This window comes from Haliotis rufescens, unplaced genomic scaffold (assembly GCF_023055435.1).
Source record: "Haliotis rufescens isolate VD_foot unplaced genomic scaffold, xgHalRufe1.0.p SCAF_45, whole genome shotgun sequence".
In the NCBI taxonomy this organism is placed as follows: domain Eukaryota; kingdom Metazoa; phylum Mollusca; class Gastropoda; order Lepetellida; family Haliotidae; genus Haliotis; species Haliotis rufescens.
The window spans coordinates 3,389,719-3,407,536 of NW_025964168.1; the positions used below are offsets into that span (position 1 = coordinate 3,389,719).

At 38.9% G+C, this 17,818-nt stretch overlaps 1 protein-coding gene across 1 annotated transcript in view; it reads left to right on the plus strand.

The window, feature by feature from the left end:
* Nucleotides 1-207: 207 nt before the first annotated feature.
* LOC124125724 overlaps nt 208-17,818 on the plus strand; it is a 43,638-nt gene continuing 26,027 nt past the window's right edge. Inside the window, exons 1-3 of the mRNA XM_048383130.1 lie at nt 208-405; nt 15,776-15,961; nt 16,868-17,019. Coding sequence (XP_048239087.1) covers nt 303-405; nt 15,776-15,961; nt 16,868-17,019 — 441 coding nt within the window. The 5' untranslated portion in view covers nt 208-302. The remainder of the gene's footprint in view (nt 406-15,775; nt 15,962-16,867; nt 17,020-17,818) is intronic.

A 17,818-nucleotide genomic window follows, 5' to 3' on the forward strand; every position in this document is an offset into this window, starting at 1 on the left:
CCAGAACGCTTTGAACTTTTAACGTGAGGTATAGATCCATACAGATTACTTGCAGTTATAACATACTCACAAGGTGTTACGTAACGACCTCAAACCTCAAGTCACGAACGGCGTATAATTTTACGATTTCATAACAAACAGTTAAAATCCGATTTGCTTTCAAGGAAGGGCGGGTAACTCTATCTTACTTAATCGCGAGCACCTGCTGCGAGGCCAAACAATCAGACATGTGACCTCTTTCAGTTTCGTGTCATTGTACAACATGTTGGTTAGTCACCTTATTTGGGGTTTGTGTTTGTCAAATGGCGACATCGGGTGGTAAAACGATTTCTTTGAAGACTTACTCGGATCTTCTCGATCAAGACGAAGCAGTTACTGTCAGTGGAACGGGGGATTTTGCCGTGGGTAAGTTTCCCAGCCTTGTTTACAAAAGCATCATGTTACACACGGAAATGACAATATGACGACGCGGATTGGTAACAGCTTGCTGAATGACAAACTCATAAATAATGCCAATAAAACACGATTCTGCTATGTTTGATTTGTGTGGCACGTGATATTGATTTCCAATACACGTACTTACCTAGCTGTCTGTTGACTTCACCTGTCATGATGGGGATGCTCATTTAGCAGGTAAAGACAATATGGATGCAAGAAAGGTGTGTTATTTCGTTGGGAGATTTTATAGTCATAACAAACTTTATCACTGACAATGTTGTCATAAGTCAGTAAGGTATTAAGTGTGCATATGTGATTAATTCATTAATGTTTTCCATTAAGTAATATATATATATATATAAACCCATTATCATATACTCAATATACTCAAAGGTTTTTGTATCCATAAACATGATTTATGTAACTGCAGTTTGCATTTTACTGAGGTTTTTTTCCAATTTGATTATTTAAAATAATTAAAAATATAAATACTTTTCTGGATGATATCATAACCAGAACGTTTTGAACTTTTTATGTGAGGTATATATATACTTGACTTAATAATTAACATGATTAAGCTATGACACAAAAACATGATGACATTGTATGTTTTTGAGTAATGAAAATTGAGCTTGTGTTCTTTGCGCGCAAGGCATATAACTCTAGTTATTTTATGAAGTACTATTTATTTGGTTAAATACTTCAAATTCATAATGTTATTTTAAATTTGGATAATTATATACCTGGCCTAAAACAATCAAAGGCAGAATGAAACATAATCTGTTTATATTAACTATGTTGCATATACCTTGTCATTCTTATTCATTGTTTGAATAACACTGTGACAGCTTTATTCTCTGTTGCCACTAAGCTGTATTGGTTTCCTGACTATGGGAAAGTCTCAGGAGGTAGGAAGTGAAAAACGTACAGCATTTTTTAACTTGTTCGATGTGTCTTTTTCGTTTTGAAATTATAACATTTCTAAAATCAGTTTTGAACAATATATATGTAGTTTTGAAAGAAAGACTCAGAAAAAGAACCACAAAAATGTGACTTTTGCATGCGCACAATATAGTTTTTAATATATTTTTACTTTCATATTTGTCATGTTGGAATATATAAAGCATGTTAAGACAATCACAGTATGTAAACAAATACTATGTCAGTACGACCCGTGAAGATCCGGGTTAGAATAGGTTAAAATGCCGTAAAGAGCGACTATGCTTGTCGTGGGATTGGGTGGTCTGGCTCACTGACTTGGTTGATTAATGTCATCATATCCCAATTGCGTGGATCGATGCTTATGATGTCAATCAGTGGATTGTCTGGTCCAGATTTGATTATTTACAAACCGCCGACATATAGTTGGAATATTGTTGAGTGCGGCGTTAAACAAAAAAACAAACCAAAAACAAATCAGTATAATTTTTATGTGGTGAGAATAAAAATATTAACAAGCATTACTTAGTTATTTGGGGCCATGATAATGAATAACATACCAACATACCGAGAAAACATCTGGGTAGACCTGGGCCTACTTGCACAAAGCGATCTTAGCGCTAAGATGATTGTAACTCCCATACGTTAACATAGGCTTACGATAGTCTTAGCGCTAAGATCGCTTTGTGCAAGTGTTAAAAAAACCAGCATTAGTCCTGACGGACAGATAGACACACAGATGGGTGGAGGTACAGACAGACAGACACGTCGCTATATCAGTGCAATAAAGCTGAATGCAACATTAGATCCTATTTCCCTCACCACCACCAGTGTCATCCCATGATGTGCTTCACCCGTGAAGATCCAGGGTAGAATAGGTCTTCAGCAACCAATTCTTGCCGTAAAAGGCCACTGTGCTTGTCGTAAGAGGTGACGAACAGGTTCGGTGGTCAGGCTCGTTGACTTGGTTGATGCATGTCATCATATTACAATTGTGTGGCTCGATGCTCATGATATCAACAATCTCATTAAAATCAGATCTTAGTTCTCGCCACCGCTAATAAAAGATCTGAGGACATCCCATTAGGGGTCACGTTAGAACGACCTTGCGCAAACTTTGACCGACCAATGGAATGACTGACAAGAAGCTGACATTAACCAATCAGAAGGTACCGTATATCCCTGTGTATAAGGCGACCCCACGTATAAGACAACCCCCCTGTACATGCCTTCCAAATCGACCCCAAATCCTATACTCCGTGTATAAAGCGACCTGTTATGAAGCACATCACAAGTGCGCACCCAACCTTATATTTGCAATAAAAATATGTTTATCTTGAGCTGTTTTTTCTACGATGATTGGTCGCGTGTGTAACTCCAGCACGCGTCGCCATATTGTGTTTTAATGGTGCGACACCAAATTGGTGCACGTAAAATATGATTCACTTATGAAGTAATAACATAAGAGACAGTGGTGAGTAATTTAATCGCCAATTAACTGTGTTGTAACTAACTAGGCTTATGTTTGCTTCACATTCAGCGTGTTTTTTCAACAATCACTTATACACACCGTCTCCAACAGTTGTCAATACAACTGTGAAAACAACGGGAATTGATTTCTCATGCTTTAAGGCACTAATTTCAAATTAGCGACTATGCTTCGAAACATATTTTGACAAATTCTCGATTAAATATTTGAAACCTGAACAAAAGAACATTCTAGAATGGCTAATAGATGGTCTAGATTATATTGGATTCAGTCGTTAAGACCGTAACTATCGTTCGAATACCCTGTGTTAAAGCTTTTCGGGGACGGTCGGGTAGCCTAGTGGTTAAAGTGTTTGCTCGTCACGCGAGGACCCGGGTTCGATACTTGACATAGGTACAATGTGTGAAGCCCATTTCTGGTGTCCCCCGCCGTGATATTGCTGGAATATTGCTAAAAGCGGTGTAAAAGAGCGTGACTGTATTGTCATATAATTAGGTAAATTATCATTTATAGTCGTACATTTGTTAGAAATCATGAAAGGAATGTCATGAATTGTAAGGCAGAAGATCCGGTGTAGAATAGGTCTTCAGCAACCCATGCTTATTGTAAAAGGTGACTGACTATGCTTGTCGTAAGAGGCCACTAACGGGATCGGGTGGTCAGGCTCGCTGACTTGGTTGATGCATGTTCGCTGACTTGGTTGATGCATGTTATTGTATCCCATTTGCGTGGATGTTCATGATATCAATCACTTGATTGTCTGGTCCAGACTTGATTCTTTACAGACCACTGTCATATAGCTGGAATATTGCTGAGTGCGGTGTTAAACAACAAACAAACAAAACTTACCACTCTAGTTTTAGTTGTCAAGAAAGGAGAGCTACTGGATCTCTGGTGCTATGGTTTAGATAAAGCGAACCATATGAGACTCCTATATTGATGTCACCTGGTACACTAACAGTGAATCATTTTGCAAGTGTCCATGTTATTCACACATTGTCCTTTACGGGGGGAAATCTCCATGTTGTTTATCTAAATGACCAACATATGTAACAAACCTACATTGTGTGGGTAACAGAAGGTTTGTCATGGTCATTATATAAGATACCTCACAAACTTGCATGCATTGTTATTTCACGTATCTACAATCTTATCGATATTAGAACAATTGTGATGATGATGATGATGATGATGCAATCTTATCGATATTAGAACAATTGTGATGATGATGATAATGATGATGATGATGCAATCTTATCGATATTAGAACAATTGTGGTGATGTTGATGATGATGATGATGATGATGATGATGATGCAATCTTATTGATATTAGAACAATTGTGATGATGATGATGATGATGATGATGATGCAATCTTATTGATATTAGAACAATTGTGATGATGATGATAATGATGATGATGATGCAATCTTATCGATATTAGAACAATTGTGATGATGATGATGATGATGATGATGATGCAATCTTATCGATATTAGAACAATTGTGATGATGATGATGATTTTAAATAAATGCGATGGTACAGTAGTGAATTGGTTCAAGCAGTTGCTTGCCATGTTCAAGACATGGGTTTGATTCCACAAATGGTTACTTGTAGCCCATCCTGTGTTCCCGGCTGTGATAGTGCTCAAGTATGTGTGGTTTGTGTGGACAGAATTCACAGTACCCAGGAACAGAAAAGCATATTTCTTCCAATGTGCCACCGGGCACTCACGTTAATGATCAGATTCAAGAGAACACTTTTGGTCCACCCTCAATCCTTTGTGACAGCTCATTTCAACATGAGCTAGATAATATTGAGTGAGTGAGTATGGTTTTACGCCGCTTTTAGCAATATTCCAGCAATATCACGGCGGGGGACACCAGAAATGGGCTTCACACATTGTACCCATGTCGGGAATTGAACCCAGGTCTTCGACGTGACGAGCGAACGCTTTAACCACAAGGATATCCCACCACCCAGGACTGGTTTAATAACACTGTAAAGAACCTGTAAGCAGCCTAGCTGGAATTCAGCGCTGTATAAATAGATTATTATTATCAATATCAGTATGATGATCAGGTGGATGTGTGATGCAGATCACCATGACCTAGCGGAAATGTTGTCGACAATCCCAACCAAGTCACATTGCTACGGCCTCTGACATCCTGCCATAGGAAATCATGGCGCCAACTTTATATATTATTTTTAAATGTGTGCTTGAGGCATTTTCCTGCGAAATATTTAGAAAGTGAAATAATTCTAAACATTAAGCCTGATCACATGAGGAAGTAATGACACATATACACATGCATAGCGTAGCAGGAAATACAATATATAATTGTCAATAGTCAGCTCGTGGAATCTGTTATCACAAAATTTACATTTACATTTGATCAACTCACTCTTCCAGATCTTGTGGAATTTGAAACACTGTTTGTTTTACTGGGCATTGTACACAAAATGGCATGTTTTTCCCAAAACTCGTACCCCAGGCGGATCCGGAGAGGGGGTCCAGGTGGTCCGGACACGCCCCTTTGAAAACCAAATGTAGTAGGCAGTAAGATGGATTGAGAGAGTATTTTGGTATTTTGGATCCCTCCCTTTGAAAATGCTGGATTTACCCCAGAGTTGGAAGTGGGTGCAGTGCACAAGAAACACGTCAGTCCCAGTTGGCCTTTAAACGTATCCCAGTTGAAATCACCATTAAAATTCTTGTAACACTGACTGTCTGTGTAAATGAATGCAAGCACATGCACTTGATATTTAAGCTACACACATGTGTTTGCTTAAGAAGTGAGAGTTTAAGAGACACAAAAACCCATTTAGCATGCATGATAGCTTCACATTATGCAGAGAGGGAGCTAGGTATTCATGTATTCAGAGTTGCCAATCACTTTCAGGGGTATGACCGAAATACATTGGTTTCACTTAATAAACAAACAAGCAAAGTCCTATTAAGTAGGAGGGATAAACATATTGCAAAAATAATAATAGACTTCTGGCAATTGTTGTGACACACCAAATGGTGGTTGAAGGACATGATTGAGGCAATAATAAACATGAATACCCTGAACAGCAAAGGTCAAGGTGAGGCCACAATACACCAATTATTAAATCTTCAGCTAAATTTAAAAAATATGAGACAGGAAGCATTTTATTGTTTATATACGGTATATATTTTTACAACGAAATCGCCATTGTATGGTAAAGAATGAAAGGATCACTGACATTTTTTTGGGCACAATGAAATGATGTGAGACCGTGTTTGATTGTGAGGTGGCTTAGATGAAATTATAATAATTTATCATTTCGACCTAAATGACACATTACACACCTAGCTTTAAATAACTGTCTGTTATCCAATGGCAAGTATTATTTCAGGCCAGCCAGCAATCCTATCTCCTTCCTATCTTGAATGCCTGATGTTTTTTTCAAAACCCATAGGGTCAAAGAACAAAATAAAGATAAAAATAAAGTTAGATCATTTCCATTTTAAATGATCTCTGCTATTGGACAGGTGAAATAAAAAGTTTTTATTTTAATTATTTTTTACCTAAATGGAGTCAAAAGGTTCTTCCCCTTCCTATATTGTAGTTTTTGAAGTATTTTTATTTTCATTGACAGACATGTCAGTGGGCTCTTAGGGTAGAAAACAAACCTTCACAAAATTTTAATTTTGTTCAACATGTGTGAACTTAATCCTTAGTGGTTTAAAACACTTTGTTCTCGTGATCTTAATTGCCATGGATAAGGATGTCTATGTTGTTTTCTGTTTCCCGAATTTTCATTCCGACATGAATTAATAAAAAGTTTTCTTATCCCAATTTTACCCGCCACTGTGGAATTTTATGCCCCGATGTGATAAAAAAGTACTCCTATGATTGCACACTCATGAAAAAATAACAGGTCACCTTGATCCTCCTTGAGCTATATTGGTAAACATCTGATTCAGAAGCAAAACGACAAAATTTCCGTCATAAATTATTTACAGACTGATGCCACCTTGTAAACCAAAGCTTGCCTGCTCAGCGCATCTTTGAAATGCTACAGTCTATCTGAGAGCTCCGTACACTGACCTAAAAATCATTAAACAACAACATAATGTTCAGCAGGCGATGCAATGAGTTTGTGTGCGAACCCATGTTTTGAGAAGAGGCTGTCACCAACTAATTCGTGACAGCCTTGGTTGAAATTTGGAGGATGTAGGGGTGGGTTAGAGCTGGGTGATTAACAAAAACATTGGGTGATTAACAAAAACATTGGGTGATTAACAAAAACAATGAAATGAATTTTGTCAAACCATGAGTGTTGCTATTAAAAGAGGTACATTTTTTGACAAAATGTCGAACTATTGCAATTGTTTGCCCTATGAGAGTCCTATATGTCGATGGGAATGTAAACATGTCAATAGTATTATCACACAACTCTGGGTACAACTCTAACATTCTGTTAATCACATTATAATATACTGGCATGCAAAAAATATATACATGTATCAAGTAAAAAGAAAAACAAATTGTCACTTGAAACGTTTCTGAAGACTTTAATTGATATATTTCGGATAGAGAAATCAATTGCACACAAAAACAATACAATAAGACAGTTTGACAGAAAATGGAAAGATTTGGCAAATGAACTGTCTAGTTAATATGTCTCTATTTTTTTATTTTTTTATTTTTTATTTATTTATTTATTTATTTTTTTATTTATTTATTTATTTATTTATTTATTTATTTTTTTAATTAAAAAAATATATATATATTTTTTTTTTACACAACCAATTTGTAAGGATTCAGCTCCACACTTAGTTAATAAATATGGCAAATATTTGCCCGTTTTCACCATGTGTAAACTTTGATGGAAACCTGTAGCGAACATAAACTTGCTGACCTGCTGTCTGCTGTATAGGTAACCTATACCGGTACCTAACAAGTATGCTACAAGATGTGCAACTCCATGTACAACTCTGTAATGTCATATACTGAATTGAATAAAAAAAATAATTTAAAACAATTATTTTTTTTTATCACAAATATGCATAGGCAATCGATAGTTTCAACAGTTGCAATTAATTATAGATAATACATATATTATGCAAATTTCAAACCTGCCTGTGTGTTTGGGTAGCAGAGATGACAGCAGTTTAAGATTAGTCTCACTTTCCTTTGGTTTGAGTAGTGACAGAGTAGAGAATATACATCTTTGAGATTGTCAGCAATACTTTTGACTTGCAATACAATGGCAATGCTAAAAAAAGCTAGGGTTTACTAGGGCTGGGCCAGGTAACTGGGGTACCCAGGTCGGGTGGGTACTGAGTAGGACCTGGGTACCCACAGGACTACCCGGACCCGTGGTTAGTCACGTGATATATTGTTTATTGACAAAATATATCTAGAACTCTATGGTTACACTACAAGTCACTAATGTTTGCATTTCTTTCTGACTGTGCACCCATTCCTTCTGATTTTTCATGTGGTGGAATAAAGATATAACTTGATTCAACTTCAGTGTATGAATGACCAGGTTGTTTAATACATGTATCTAAATACATTTTGCCAGGGCTATTCTCAAAATGTCCGATTGGGAACATTCTTAGAATCTCCTGAGACCTACCAGTATAGTGGGTACCCGGCTAGGGTCGGGTAATAGGGGGCTGGGTACCCAGGTAGTAAATTTTGACTCGTCCCAGCCCTAATTAATACCTTTGGGTAAAGTTACGTCCGATATTCAAACCCACACTCTCAGAGTAAGACACCTTTTATTACACTTTACAATGTTCTAAACTTTCTAAAATGCTCTAAATGTCAAAATAAGTTGCACCAATTTTTTGTAAAACTGTTTTTTTACTTTTTTATTATTTAAAAAATATTTCTCCTGGCTGCTCTCTTGCTGGTTGGGGTTTGAGATGAGAAACATAAAAAATAATATGGATGGCCTTATCACGATCACCATGTTAGTCCTGGCTGATGTCCATCTTTGTTGGTGAGTGGCTCAGTTAGAACTTAAGAATTTTATCTTCCTAAGCTGGCTTACACAGGAGATAAAACTTGTGTGAGATCAAGAATATCTCCGAGGAGATATCACCACAATGAAATTGCATCACAATGCTTGGCAGACCACGATGTCTAATCTCACTTCCACTGGATCTAGTTAGCTGTACATTTACACTCAAGACACTGGTTATTTTAGGATTCACTTGTGTATTTTTTTTGGTTGATTGATGCGTGAATTGAAAAACTGATGTGCAATCGGTATAAATCCGTGTAGCGGATTCTTACAAAAGTTTGAACATCGGTTTTTCGATTCTTACCTCAATGAACTGAAAAAAAATACAAAGTCAATCGTCATAACTAAATTTGACAATGAAAATATGTGTTAGCTACAATAGTTGAATAAAAAACAATGATATAAATCAAAGCAGACACAAATGAAGAGATTGATATATGTTGATCGATAGACATGAATCAGGTGATTGTTTTATTTATGCACATAATTTGACACACCCTCAAAGTCTGTAGCCATTCAACGCAGAGAACTAACAGCAAACAAAGTTCATATAATCTGTCAATCAAGGCAAGAAGAACTGCAACGACTGTAACGAACCGGAACAAATGTCAAGGAAAAGGCATCTTGTTTTAAATGACATGGCCGGTAACTGCCAGATTCAAACATTTGTTCCCTGACAAGGGGAAGGCTCAGTCGGAAATATGTGAGTTAGAAATGAAACCCGAAGACATGGAATTGTGAAACCAGGTGAGCGAGCCTGCACATGTCCTGTTTAAATTCTTCTCGGCCCTCAGCCTCTAAGGGTGCGGTCGGGTAGCCTAGTGGTTAAAGCGTTCGCTCGACACGCCAAAGACCCGGGTTCGATTCCCGACATGGGTACAATGTGTGAAGCCCATTTCTGGTGTCCCCCGCCGTGATATTGCTGGAATATTGCTAAAAGCGGCGTAAAACCATACTCACTCACTCACTCAGCCTCTAAGGGTGCTTTGGACGATAAATGTGCTAAAAAGTCCAGTGCATGGTGGTACTGGCAAATAGAAAGGGAATTCCCTCAGCTGTAATTGGGATTCGCTTCAGTGGGCGTGTCTTAATTCTTTGCATTCATTAGGAAATGAATGAATGCAATAACATGTGACCAATTCAACTAATCAAAATGCATGAATTAGAATGAACACAACGAAACTTTTATTATTAATATTCACAAACTGAAGAAGGTGGAATAATCAATGTTAATGATAAATACACTCTCTCCCCACATGTCTTTGGATATTACATGTATCTACACACATTGATGTAAGTTTAAAACTCCTTAAAAAAAACTCAGAGTTTTATGCTTTTATTGACTTGCGTTGATATATATCATATCAAAAGACATGAGGGTGAGATTCTCTAGGTGTTGAAGTAGCCATGACTCATCCATACCCTGGCATGCTTTAAGCTCATATCAGAAACTTGTTTGGTCATGTTTGTGTAAAGTTTGTAGATATAATGGCAAAACCTTATCATTGATTTCCTAAAGGTCTTCAGCAACCCATGCTTGCTGTAAAAGGCGACTATGCTTGTCATTAGAGGCGACTAACGGGATCGTGTTGTCAGGCTCGCTGACTTGGTTTGATGCTTGTCATCGTATCCCAATGGCGTGGATCGATGCTCATGATGTCAATCAATCGATTATTTACAGACCGCCGTCATATAGCTGGAATACTGCTGAGTGCGGTGTTAAAAAACAAACCAAACCAAAACATCATACATACAGAGAATGGTCGTTGGCAGTATACAGATGACAGGGTGGAGCTAGGGGAAGTTCACATATGAGGAAACATGTTACAGTATATTTACTTAAACACTTAAATATAATGCTTGTGAAACACAGACCAAACAGTAGCAGGCCTGTAAAACATAGGTAAAACAGAGTTGTCACAAAGATATCCCTACCCCGTTCTGGACATATCACATTGTTTTGTTGAACAGTTTTATCATTGTGATCAAACCCAGATATCCTCAAATCCTACTGCAGCAACAAACACAGCAATGTTCAATATACAGAACCAACTCCTGAACGATAAGCTTCACTCTGGAATGGGGGCGGTCGGGTAGCCTGGTGGTTAAAGCGTTCGCTCGTTACGCTGAAAACCCGGGTTCGATTCCCGACATGGGTACAATGTGTGAAGCCCATTTCTGGTGTCCCCCGCCGTGATATTGCTGGAATATTGCTAAAAGCGGCGTAAAATCAAACTCACTCACTCACTCACTCACTCTGGAATGCTGAGTCTACCAGTAAATTCACCATAATTCATGTAAAAACAAATTACTAAAACTGAAGAAGAGCATGCTATATTAAATTATAATAAATTAAAGAAAATAAATGTTTGTACACATCACACTTTATGATGCCTTCATAAAGTAGCCGGGGCATTGTATTAGCAACCAGTTTCTCCACAGTACATATATAAATTTTAAAAAATTATTACATTTTATTTTGTAATGATTTTAGAGTGTAAGCACTTGTGTTCTGTGCTATGTAGTAGCTATGCCACTATGGGACACAGAAACATGGATTCTTGTTATACATTTTATATTTATTTATACCCTATCTGTTTCAAAAAGACATGTTTCGACATACTTTGATTATACAGTTATATAAAAGTTTGGAAATCTGATTTTGGACCTCGATGCATTGATAAATATAGAAGAGGAAATCCACAGGTGAACCCTTTCCTTGATCTGGTTGACAACCCTGCAATGCAGCTGATGTATATCCAACAGCTGAGCTAGTCCAGGTGCTATTAACTGACTTCACACTCCTTATCTAATCAATATGCCACTGTAAAACCTTGAGTTCCCCACATCACACTTTATGATGCCTTCATAAAAGTAGCCTCATCATTGTATTAGCAACAGACCTCTCCACAGCACAGCAGGTTTGTCCTGTGAAAGAGGCTGAATGTGGCTGAAAATGTTCATGGCGCCTCCCTACCACTAAATATGTATGCCCACATCAAACAGATTTCAAGGCCTTAACCCTTTGAAAGGGAGGTCACACCCTTCTTATGAAAGAAAATATTTAGACGTGTGACCTTTGCCTCCCACATGCTGACTTAATCTTGGGGTGCCAAATTGTTGCCGTCTCTGAAGCCACAGGGTTGGTTTGTAAAGGTGACATTTTGTGTATAGGTCATTAAGAATTGCTTGTAAACCTTTTGTCATAATTATACAAATTACTTTTTTTTTACATTCGTATGATCTTTTGTAATCTCAGTCTCAAATAAATATTTCATCTCCAGAGCCTGATTTTATATATGGTCAAAATGTCGTGGTTGTTGAGAATGTACTTTTGACCTAGTTTGGCCAATTCAGTTTAATATGCAGTACGGTAACTATGGATACCAATTCTGTTTCCTTTGAAGGATCATTATTAAGATCCTGGTTTGAGTTCAGATAATTTTGTCAATATCATTTGCAGTTAAAGAACCACCTGGTACCTTGAAATTGCAAGGTTTCTGAAGTTGTTATTAACACAGGGTTATAAATAAATTACATCCAAATTGTAGCCAATTACAGCAAATGTCAAGAGAAACATGACCAATGCTTGAAATATTCTACTGTGAACTGTGACAGTGCTAAGGGGAAATGGTGCAGTGGGGTAGCCTAGTGGTTAGTGTGTTGGCTCGTCACGCCAAAGACCCGGGTTTGATTCTACACATGGTACAGTGTGTGAAGCCCATTTCATGTGTCACCAGGCGTGCTATTATTGGAAGATTTTGACGTAAAAGCAGCATAAAACTCACACATAAGGAACCTCCCTTTAATTTAATTTTACTATTTAATGCCACAGTCTACAATATTCCAGCTGTATACTGGCCGCCTGTAAATAATTGAGTCTGGACCAGACTATCCAGTGATTGACATGATAGCACCAGGGTACAGTGACATGCTGTCACAGAGCCAGACAACCTGATCCTTATTTTGGCCAAACAATGAAAACTGACAAACTGCAACAAAAAACACAATACACAAGGAATCGTCAACAGAAAAAGATGAGAACATAACTAAAAGTTAAGAAACATCATAAATCTGAGAACACGCAGAAAACAGACTGCAACATTCTAAAGTATGCATGCGCAGAACAAGAGGGAAGATGACCGTCATGTCACGAGGATCAACATACAGCGAGTACATTTACATCATACAGCACTAATATAAAAGTACACATCTAGAATATTCTATATTACAGCTGATTTAAGATTTAAATTTATATTTCTAAGGCGCTGCAAATCGCTGTGCAGAGTTGCATCCCTTGGGCAGGACAGAAACCAATCATCAAGGTTTCGAATCTCTCTCTCTCACACTACTTTCAGTACAACACTACATTTAGAACAGTTAAGAATCTGGCCATTAGCTCTTTAATACAGTTGTGTGACAGTCATCAAGATATACATGACATACTAGCTCCACAGATGTCAATATCACCACAACCAGGATGTTCAAATCAATACATGTCTATGTCTGTATCAGAGTCGGAGTCACGTTGACTGTTCATGTATAAATCGAGGACGGGGCAGAGTCGGAGGCGGGTTGACTGTTCATGTATAAATCGAGGACAGGGCAGAGTCGGAGGCAGGTGGACTGTTCATGTATAAATCGAGGACGTGGCAGAGTCGGAGGCAGGTGGACTGTTCATGTATAAATCGAGGACGGGGCAGAGTCGGAGGCAGGTGGACTGTTCATGTATAAATCGAGGACGTGGCAGAGTCGGAGGCAGGTGGACTGTTCATGTATAAATCGAGGACAGGGCAGAGTCGGAGGCAGGTGGACTGTTCATGTATAAATCGAGGACAGGGCAGATTCGGAGGCAGGTGGACTGTTCATGTATAAATCGAGGACGGGGCAGAGTTGGAGGCGGGTTGACTGTTCATGTATAAATGGAGGACGGGGCAGAGTCGGAGGCGGGTTGACTGTTCATGTATAAATCAAGGACGGGGCAGAGTTGGAGGCGGGTTGACTGTTCATGATATTGAATGTCAAGTCAGAAGCAGCCTCTGATTTACTTCAAAATTAAGGGGGATGCTGAGGCCCTGGAAGTTGAAATTTACTCAATCTAATTAAAATCAGAACCTTGAGCAAACTTTGACAACCCAGTCAAACGGGTTAGTGTGTGACTATGGCTTTTAACAATATTCCAGCAAAATCATGACACTAGAAATGGGCTTCACACATTGTACCCATGTAAGGAATCGAACACAGGTGTAATGAGTGATCGCTGTAACCACTAGGCCATCTCATGAGGGCCCCCCCCCCCCCCCCCCCCCAGGTTAAGGGAAGGTTCTGGAGCCAAGGAGCAAAGCTGACGTCCGCCTTCTAAAACAATAAGACAAGTCAACTTTACTTCTTTACTGTCTTGATTTAAGTTTTAAGTCAGTGCCTAAACAGAAGCAGAAAGATTTAGCTGAGAAGTTAGCAGACTATTCTTAAACATACCAACAACAGCAAATAATGATCGTAGCGTTTTGTTTTGTCTTCAGTCGAACATTTTGTACCCTGTGTAATCTGGACCTTGCTGTAAACTGGACTTTTTTACTGGTCTGAATTGACATATTCTACAGTATGATACATATGGAACACTGGGCTAATCCAGTGAGAATCATGGTATGCCCTGCCTGGCACAGCTGCGGGCCACACAACACTGCTGCTGGCTTTGTAACACAAATCTATGGTTCTAGCACAACAATCATGTAAATAGGAACCAGGAACAAGAACAAAATAATTTTCTTTTGTTATTAATTGAATAGCCACAAATTCAGATAATATAACTTGAATATTTATAATATTCAGTCAAGGTGGATCATTGCCCTTGGTTTACAGAAATGGGTCATGTAGGTCTATTTGGCATGAAGTATTAAAGAGATGGTTTTGATATGAATTTATATGGTGATTACCTTATCAGAGAAATGGAAAATAAAACTGGTGTCATGGGATGTTGGTCATGATTATCAATCTTTTATCATCTCACGACATTTTCTAAAACTGTTGGGGTTGGTGTAGTAGCCTTAAGGTAAAGCGTTCTGTCGTCTCTCCAAAGCCCTTGGGACAATGTATGAAGGCCTTTTATGTACTCACTCACTCACTCACTCACTCACTCACTCACCAACCCACCCACCCACTCACTCACTCACTCACTCACTCACTCACTCACTCACTCACTCACTCACTCACTCACTCACTCACTCACTCACTCACTCACTCACTCACTCACTCACTCTTGGACCAGTCAATCTGAAACATGAATACATTGTGCCACCAGTGATGCCACCTACATTTGGTTTAACGCCACATTCAGCTGTATTTCAGTTATGTCATGGTTCGGCAGGAAGGCAGGAAGTATGTTTGTTTGTTTGTTGTTTAACCCTGCACTCAGCAATATTCCAGCTATATGACGGCAGTCTGTAAATAATCGAGTCTGGACCAGACAATCCAGTGATTAATATCATGAAAATCGATCCACGCAATTGGGATCGAAGACATCAACCAAGTCAGCGAGCCTGACCACCCGATCCTGTTAGTCGCCTCTTACGACAAGCATAGTCGCCTTGAACGGCAAGCATGAGTTGCTGAAGACCAATTTTACCCCTGATCTTCACGGGTGAGGAAGGCCTAAAGTGGTGCTGGTCTTAGACATTTACCCCCCTGGTGAAACCCGCCAGCATGGGAATGGTGCTGACAAACCATGGACCATTGTCAGGGTGAATCAGGGATTCAAAACATTTTTGCAAGTCTCAAATGACATTTTCAGATAACAACATGCCTTCAATTCTGATGGCATATTTCATATGTTTGATGGAGATTTTGAAGGATACATCATCACTGAATTTCTAAGAAATATATATAAAACCTTTTTTCAGGTTTAACTGCAGAGGACCAGGTATTTTCCTGCAAGACTGACAACAAACAATGCCATGAGATTTGTGTCCCCTTGTTCAAGCTGACAATATGGCCGACAGAAGGTGTGACCTTGACCCCTGTGAACCGTGACCTTGTCTGCACCATCAATGACGAAGAAGTCATATCAGAGATAAATCTTTTTACTGGTACGTCTGTGTATTTACTGACTATTTTATATTCTGGCTGTGTGTGTGTGTGTGTGTGTGTGTGTGTGTGTGTGTGTGTGTGTGTGTGTGTGGGTGGGTGTGGGTGGGTGTGTGGGTGTGGGTGTCTGTGTGGGTGTCTGTGTGTGGGTGTGTGGGTGGGTGGGTGTGTGTGTGTGTGGGTGGTGGTGGTGGGTGTTGTGGATGTGTGCGCGTTTGGGTGGTTCATTCGGTGATTTCTTTTTTTAAAAAGGAGCCTGTTCCAAAAAAAGGTTCTTGGGAAAAGGTAATCGTTCACTGCACATACTGGATGCTCTGAAAAATATTTTGTTTTGAGTAATTTTTTGTGTGTATCTTTTGAACCAAAGACTCGAAACAAACATCTCAGCTCCCCCCTTCCCCCTGAATATGAGATTAAATTTGGATATGGTTGTCCTCTTACACAAACCATGCAAACTCGAACATGAATGGAGGAACCTGATCATTAAGAGTTTTTGCAAGGGAAATGTTAGGGCTATGCCATAACAGCCTATTAATAACTGGGTGAGTGAGTGAGTTGGGTTTTACCCCGCTTTTAATCATATTCCATTTATATCATGGCGTGTCAGCATGACGTGGGAAAAAAGCCCGAAGTGATGCAGGTCTCAGATGTTTACCATTTTTGTAAGACCCACAAGCATGGGTATGGTGCTGACAAACCTAGAAACATAATCAAGTGCACTGATCATAGGTATTTGGCGAGCTCAAGGGATGCAAGTCTTCACTGCGAATTGCGCTATGCCTATAACTGAGGCTGGCCAAGGCAACCAGTTAGAATTTTTCGGGTTGGCGGGTATTGCCTTATGCCATTGCCAGATTGCCTGTCATGACATGGTTACCATGGTTACATGTATGATGTTCTCCTTAAAGGCATGCAGATAGAGATCGGTGATAAGGTCATTCAGTACATGGAGGGACCCGTGCCCCGAACTCGACGCCACCTACCCCCAACTCCTGGGGTACACGTCAAGGCATCACCGCCACCGAAGCCCACCAGAAATGGGATGTCTCCCCAACCAGAGGTAAGTATTGAATTGTTTGATAGGCATAACTTAAAGTTGACGGATGACAAAGTAGACACAATTTATGGATAACAACTTCTTTGATACTGTAAAGGTGACGCTTCGGTAAAGATATTTATACCGTTGTCAAGCAAGGTTGAATAATGAACATGGTACAGAATAGATATAGCAGGTGGAGGATTAACAGTAACAACAAGTGCATACATGATGGACCGAAGACACATGAGGTGGAAGCCAATGAGATAGAATGGTATAAGGATCTATACCGAAACGTCGCCTTTACAGTAAATAATGAAATTGTTATCCAGGCCTAAAAAATAATAGTCTTGGTTCTCAGGCGCCGCCCTGATGATCATAACATCCGCTGCCTGTTTCGTTTTTATTTCCATTTAAAAAAAATTAAATCTTTAACTATTCAGTGTCTTGAACACACGATGCTGGCAGTCAAATGCAGCTGTACATAAGAACAACATGATTATTGTAAATAATATTTGGTTACATAGTAGCTTGAACAACCAACAAAAGATAAAAACCACCCGCCCGCATTATGTTTTCAAAAGCCATTGCCTGAGGACCATATCTTTTATTTTTTTAAGCCCCATAAATTGTGTCTACTTTGTCAAGCAGTGACCCGTTGATGAATCCAGCAATTTCTAGAGTTGGGTGTGGGTTGTGTCCAAACGAAAATATTTCAATTTTTACAGGTATATTATTTCAGGTGGAAATTCATTATCCATGTTAATTTTAATGCTGATATGGAAAGTGTAAAACTGGATAGAAGAAACTCCCCCTTCATGCA